Source organism: Lactuca saligna, chromosome 7 (genome assembly GCF_052625555.1).
Source record: "Lactuca saligna cultivar CGN05327 chromosome 7, ASM5262555v1, whole genome shotgun sequence".
Lineage (NCBI taxonomy): Eukaryota > Viridiplantae > Streptophyta > Magnoliopsida > Asterales > Asteraceae > Lactuca > Lactuca saligna.
In genome coordinates, this window is record NC_136423.1 from 123,236,580 (window position 1) to 123,244,097 (window position 7,518).

Genomic DNA, 7,518 nt, shown 5'->3' on the forward strand with positions numbered 1-7,518 from the left:
AAAAAAACCATTTTAGATCTAAAATGGAAAAAAAACTACAAAATATAGGATTTTTTATAAAACAAAAATACCTAATTTACCTGTTGATGACTTGTTAGGGTCTAAACTAACAAGTAACAGATAAAAATTTAGTTTTTTTTTCAGAAAAGAAAAAAAATTATAGGTCTAAAAAGAAAAAAAAAATCAAAATATAAGGTTTTTTTTATGAAAATAACCCTTCTAAAAATTGATAATATTATATTATTTTTTTCCCATAACAACGAGCACACATGATTCCGAACGAATTAAGTACAAAAATATCAACAAATTGTTGCCAATATATTCTATCTACATTTGTACATAATTCCTAACAGTAGTAATCACACTAAGGCTTACATATCTAACCATTTTTGTGTTCATAAATCTTGTTTTCACAAATGTCCCAAGCTTGACGATCCCGACCTCATCCTACCAAGATTCTCAGAGGTAGAAGCCGTATGAGGGTGACGATTAAGCGGCGGTTTTGGAGGTTGGTGGGGATGGTGGTGGTGGTTCACCGGATTCTGATGGTTGCTTAGATCACACAAGCTAGGGGAGCTATGGTGTCTGGGCAGTTCGCTAAGTTTACCATGGTAAACAGTAACTTCAGGGTTAGTGATGGAACAGGTGACGGTGGTCTCCGGTGGTGCTCTTGAGGAGGAGCAGGTGGTGGAGATGGTGACGGTTGTGTGGGTTGTGTAAACCGGGAGTGGTTTGAAGGTGTTGTAAGTATTGTATGTTGGTGATGGGTGGATGATGATGCCATTGATGGAATTTATGTAGCTTCGTTCAAAGGAGTTGTGATCCATGGATTGGATCTTGTTGGGGTTTGATGAGAAAAGGAAGGCTCGGAGTCTTGGTGATGAGAATTGATCACATTCTTCAATCATGTGGCGCATATCTTCATCGGATTTTACTGTTACCAAGACATCAAGATCTTCTGGGATGAACTGGTACTTGAGGATAATTCGATCACCATTGAACATGGTAGTAAGCTTCATCATGAGTTCTGCAATTTGAATTCGAAGTTAGACGTTAGATGAATTGGAAAGAATTACAGATCATCTGTTGATATCTCATGATCTCCTAATTGTTTCACAAACATATGAGTACGAGCGATTGATATGATAAACTGTTCTTACAAACTGCAACAACGAAAAACTGAAACCCTAATTTGATCGTTAAAATGTATAGAGTTTCTGTAATGTTAGGGTTCAAGAAAATAGTACCGGGGAACGTAATGTCGCGAGGAACGCAGATGAGGCGGGTTTCACCGCCGACGTACTTGATACGGCCGTCGGCGGGGCGAGGGAGGAACTTGCCGCCATGACTGCACATAAACTTCACCCGGTTTTTTGGAGTCTCCGGCGCCGATCCCGCTCTGCAACTAGATACTGATTCGACATTAACGTTTGTGATCGACATGTTTGTATAATTTCAAGGTATTAATGTGAACTCCACAAAAAAAAGAGAGAGATTCGGAAGTGATGTTCTTGGATTTCGAAGTTCATGTAATTGTATGAATTTTGAACTCACGATTCATAAGTTCATAACTGTTCATATATACAAAATAGCCTCCGGTGACTTGCTGCAATTAACTGTTTTTTTTTTTTTTGTGTCTTTTATTTTATTTTTCAAAAAAAAAGAAAAAAAAATAAAAATAGCGTGGCACGCCCAGTGGGACTCGAACCCACAATCGCCTGATTAGAAGTCAGACGCCTTATCCATTAGGCCATGGGCGCTTGTTGTTTCTTCTGCTCCAGTATATTTATATAAATTATTCTTACTCAATTCACAGATATATTAAGTTTTTTGCGTCTTGTATTTGCAAAACAATTTTAAGAGAGCCAAATGAAATTATTTCATTTAATAAAATTGGTACATATTAAAAAGCTTATACGTTTACACAAGTGCAAAGTCAATGAGCCATAAGGTTGTTGGGAGTGACTTTAGTAGGAGCTCAATACTTGCTTAGGTCTCGTTTGATAGTTTTTGTCCGAGAAAGTGTTGTTCGGTAAAGTGCTGTCTGGGAAAGTTTTTTTACTGGAAAAGAAACCATGCTATTTGATTGTACATCATATTGACTGTGCTGAATGATGAAAAAAAATAATTCAATAAAAAATAAATTAAAAAAAAAGTTATTTAAAAAAAATAATCCAATAAATAAAGAAAGATGTGGGGTTTGGTGTATAATTATCTTTCCAGCCCATTCAGCCAGAAAGATATGATTTTGGGGCTTTCTGGGAAAGATATATCTTACCGGGAAAGATCCATTCTTTTGTGCAAATCAAACAGTCTTTCCGATCCATTCAACCAGAAAGATCTGTTTGGACCTGGAAAGATGCGTATCAAACGGGACCTTAGTCACCTCAACAAACACTGACTCTTTGTTTTGGAAATGCGAGATCTTGAAATGCTGATGTCAAGTCTCTCAAATCTCTCACCCATACTCTTCTTATCATTTATTCTTCTTTTTTCCTTCTTGCTTGTTGTCTCTTACTCTAGTTGCTTGGGAAATTCAAAATAAGGTGGATGTAGAGAAGGTTGAGATGGAGTTCAATGGTGTGCACAATTCCTCCGAGACTAAAAAGATGTTCAAAGTATATATCTGTGTTAAACCTTATGTATTTTCAACTTTCAACACTATTCAATTTATACAATTTAATTTAGCTTTTTAAAATTCCCCTTCAACAAGTCTAGTTAGCCTACAACAACACATATCCTAAACCAAAAGAAAATAACTTTTTTTGCCTAATTAATTGTATTTTGCTCTTAGTTTGGATGTAAATCCAAATCATAAATTATCAATATAATATTGAAATTCAATAATCTATAAAAAGCACCATATGTATTTTTATCTAATTTATGACTTGACTTTGAAAATGGACATAGCCAAACTTTTTAATGTATATTTACCAAAACAATTGGTTTTTTATTGGTTTGTTCACATATATATATTTTTTTTTAATAATGAATAAAAATAACTCTTAAGTTTGAGAACTTGTTAGTATCTATTATAAAAATTAATATATGCAATGTTTTATTGAGCATATAGGTACTAGCACTTTTTTTGAAAGGCAAGGTTCTAGACCATTTATTTCTTATAAGTTTTTATTATTAAGGGTAAAATTGAATTGGTTAATGGAGCAATCAAGGATGAGAATTTAACTTCAAGCTTTACGATTCCAGCTCTACTTGAAATACGATATGAATAATCGTTGAACTGATTTATAAACACTCTAAGATTGAATGGATATTTAGGTTGAATATTACCTCACATTTTTGAATTATATGCAAGTTTTTGTGACGATATTCATATTGAGATGTAGAAATTCACTTTAATGAGCTGATGAGTTTATCTTCTTTTGAGGAAATTGAAAGTTTTTTATTATATATTCTAAGATGTTTTAATGAAATATTTAAATGTGTTGATGTGTTTTTAAAGATGATGCCGGAAACTTTACATTTTAGGATCTTTAATTGTTTTTGGTTTGTTGTATAAGTTATATCTTTTGGCTTTTAATTCTATTGTTGTTTTCCATTCACACGTTTCATATTCTTGAAAGTGATCAATACAATGATTTTCTTAAATCAATACTAACAAATAAAGAAACACGAACAAATAAAAAATTAAACACATGAGTTGCAATAAAACAATAATTGGGCTTTTATGATGAAACACACAGCTCGAACAACCAACCTGCACAACTTAAACCTATAAAAAATTGTTAATAATTAATAATAAAAATTAGGGTTGTAAACGAACTGAACGTTCGGCGAACCGTTCGTGAACTGTTCGGCGGGAAGTTCGTTTATTTAATAAATGAACGAACATGAACAAAAATTATCGTTCGTTTGGTTAAATGAACGAACATGAACAATTGTCTCGTTCGTTCATTTATGTTCATGAACGTTCGTTTATGATGTTTATTTATGTTCGTTTATGTTCGTTCGTTTAAGTTTATTTATATTCATCTATATTCAATTATTTTTTATTATATTGCTATATTATATGTTCGTTTATGTTCATATATGTTCAATTGTGTTTTTTTTATCTTTGTTCGTTTATGTTCGTTTAGCATGTTCACGAACATAAATGAACGAACATGAACAAAGTAATTTGGTAAAAGAACGAACATGAACAAGAAAATCTCGTTCGTTTATCCGTTCGTGTTCGTTTGTTGTTCGGCTAACTTAAACAAACGAACATGAACAAGACCTTGTTCGTGTTCGTTTGGTTCGTTTACAGCCCTAATAAAAATGATAATAAATGTTGAAACTATAAAACAAACACCTAAGAAGAAATATTAATGCCAAGATTGTTAAAATGAGCATCTTTTTTCAATTATTCACCAATGTTTGGTTTTTATTTTATAATAAATGTCATATTAATGCATAATTCCTTTGAAAGTTACACAAACTCTTAAACTTTCAACTACTTAACCACACATAGTCACTAACTTAATTCAATCATTTACTTTTACCACTGAATTAAAAGCTCTATGTACTTAATTAAACGTCAATGTGGGACTAACCCACTTGATAGAGACTTTGTATTTAAACTTGGAGGTCTTGAATAATTCGGACGTTGATGAATTTTACTAACTTGGTGATACCAATTTCTAACCACTAACTAACCGTTAAGAAAAATCAAGATTGGAATTTGCCTAGTATGATCATAAGTTAACAGATTAATTTTCATTTAAAAGATTATTATTGATTTCGATTTGTGGTTTAATTGAAAGAAAAAAAAAGTTTAGTTAATTCAGATTGGTTTAAACTAAAATATGTTTTAATTGAAATATATTACTAATTTTTAATTCTTCTTGTTTGAATTAAAGCCAGAAAAAGTAGTTGAAAGAAACAAATTTGACTTTTGTAGCATTCTCTTTTGTTGTTTGAATCATTTCTGTTGTCATAGGTTCAAAGAACGTTGTAAACAAGATAATTGACTATTGTTTACTTAATATTGGAATAACTATTTTTAATTATTAATCCAAGTTATTGATCTATCAATTTTATGGTTCTAAATATCTAAATTTATTTAATGAAAAAAAAAAAAATCTAATACAATTGTAAAAAACTTATGTGCGTCATTTTATTCAAATTTGTTTCCACCTCTCATTTAAATAAAGACATGAAAACACTATGATTGTATAAAACTTTACAATTACAATGTATAATATTCATGGATGATCATCAACTATTAAATATTCAAATTTACAAAATGAACATGGGAAACAGAAATGAAATTAGCATACGGGTAACTGAAGCATTACATTTAGCCCAAAAAAAAAAAACAAAAGTTTACAACTTATAATCACTACAGCATAGAATAAAGAACTGTATGATACATAAAACTTTTATTGTTATTCATTTAAAACTTAGCTACAATTCTCTTACAATAATAACAAGCTTTAATTAGTTTCATTGCAAAAATAAAATGGCATGTCATGTATTTGAAACACGTAGTTTTAGATGGTTTGGTGTTTAAAAGTAATTTTTAACATGCAAAGTTATTATTTATTAATTTGTTTGATCTCTGAAATCAAATTCGAAAAATGCGCTTACAGGCTTTTAGAACACTTCCCTTCTTGTTTGTAGATCCTTTTACCTGCGATTCTTCTTCATCTTCGCATTCAGATTGAAGATTCAAAGAATGATCATGGATCCTGTAATACTTTTCAGAAATAGATGAAGATCTTCTCATGGAGAAAGCCTTTTTCACTGTTGTTTGCAGGTTACTACTGATCTTTTTCTCTCGATTAAACCTGGTATCAGGAATAGAACTTGTTGCATTGGGGAAGCTCTTATCTTCTTCTTTTTGTTGCAGTTCATGATGATTGTTATAGTCGTCGTATTGGGAATTTGAACTTGTTGGGGGTGTGGATCTGGTGCTTGTGGGACTTTCGTCGATCAGCTGCATCTTTGAATACCCTTTCATTCTTCCTTTGTTGTTGTTCTTCTTTTCTCTTTAGGAGTGGTGAGAGGAGGGTATATGAAGAAGTAACTTTTCAAAACCAATTATTTAAATTTGTTAAAAATGACACAATCATGGTTTAGATGCTATGTGTTCGTTTTTTTATATTGATTAATTTGGTATATAATATCTTTCATATACTAGTACGCAGTGACGGATGCAAAACAAAATCGTAGGGCAGCACACATAATTTTAGAGGTTATATATCGGATAATTTACATTGCGCCAGCAAAAAATTTTAAGAAGTTACACCGGCCACCTAAAAAACCCCCTAAATCCGCCCCTTGAATAAATTATAATATTTTTTTATTCATAATAATGTTATAACCATAAGATCTATTGACACAATATTAAAACAAGTAAATTATTAATCTAACAAGGGTTAGCGGCTAAACCTATAGCTCATTTGCCTTTCATCTCGATATAATTGCATTATGCAACGTAATATACCGATCTGAATATTATATGTATCTGAATCCAAGTATAAATCAAGTAGCATGGATAACAGGAACATACTATGATATCTATCTAAATCCACCAACCATTTGTATCAACATCGTAACCATTATTTCTTTCAAATCAGATCTGTAAAGAAAATCATGTATTAACAACTTAAATATTACATTCAGAGTCTAATAAAACCTATTAATTCACTTGTTTTGAATTTAATGTAATACAATTATAAAAACTAATGAGTTCTTACAAATTTGTGCAACATAAAAAATAAATATATTCATAAGAAAATTAACACAAAAATTTATAAAAATCATTCATATTTTAACACAAATTATAAAAAATTCACTGCAAAATGCAGTCAATTCACAATTTAAATAGAAGATTCACAGTTTAATGCTGTCAATTCATATTTTTAAACACAAAAATCATAGTTTAATACAAGAAATTCATAGTTTAATATAATCAATTCATAATGTAAATAAAAAATTCACAGCTTAATGCAGTTAATTCAAAGTTTAGAACACAAAAATTACAGCTTAATACATAAAATTCACAGCTTATTACAATAAATTTACAGTTTAATACAAAAAATATAAATTCAAAACCATATTATCAATTTGAAACTCTAAATACAATCAATTTACAGTTTAATACAATAAATTCACAATTTAAAACAACAAATTATATATTCACAACTGTATTTTCAAATTAAAACTTATATTTATACGTTAATATATGAAGGTTTTTCTATGTATTAAATTGTGAATTTAATATATTAGGTCGTCGATAAAATTCACAACGTAATACACAAGATTCACAGTTTTATACAATATATTCACAACTCATTTACAAGTAGAATATCATATTTCAATGTATTAAATAACTCATTCACAATTTAATACATACATAATTTATATCATATTTCTGAAGCAAATATCAAAAGAAAAACATATACATGAATCATAAAAGATAATAACTTAATCAAAGAAGAAGATGAGTGAGAAATAAAACATATCATTACTCTACCACTACTAACAATATCAACACCGTCAACTACCATATGC

General features: G+C 30.2%; 1 protein-coding gene and 1 non-coding gene across 2 annotated transcripts; both read right to left on the reverse strand.

The window, feature by feature from the left end:
* Positions 1 to 258: 258 nt before the first annotated feature.
* Positions 259 to 1,449, reverse strand: LOC145007536 (RAF-like serine/threonine-protein kinase PRAF). The gene is made up of 2 exons (XM_078966449.1): positions 1,248 to 1,449; positions 259 to 1,027 (listed from the first exon to the last, which is right to left on the reverse strand). The coding sequence occupies exons 1-2, from the start codon at positions 1,441 to 1,443 to the stop codon at positions 411 to 413; spliced, it is 813 nt and encodes a 270-aa protein (XP_078822575.1). The 5' UTR covers positions 1,444 to 1,449; the 3' UTR covers positions 259 to 410.
* Positions 1,450 to 1,687: 238 nt separating this feature from the next.
* TRNAR-UCU (transfer RNA arginine (anticodon UCU)) lies at positions 1,688 to 1,760 on the reverse strand. The gene has a single exon. It is a non-coding gene; the product is annotated as a tRNA-Arg (tRNA).
* Between the last annotated feature and the right edge of the window lie 5,758 nt (positions 1,761 to 7,518).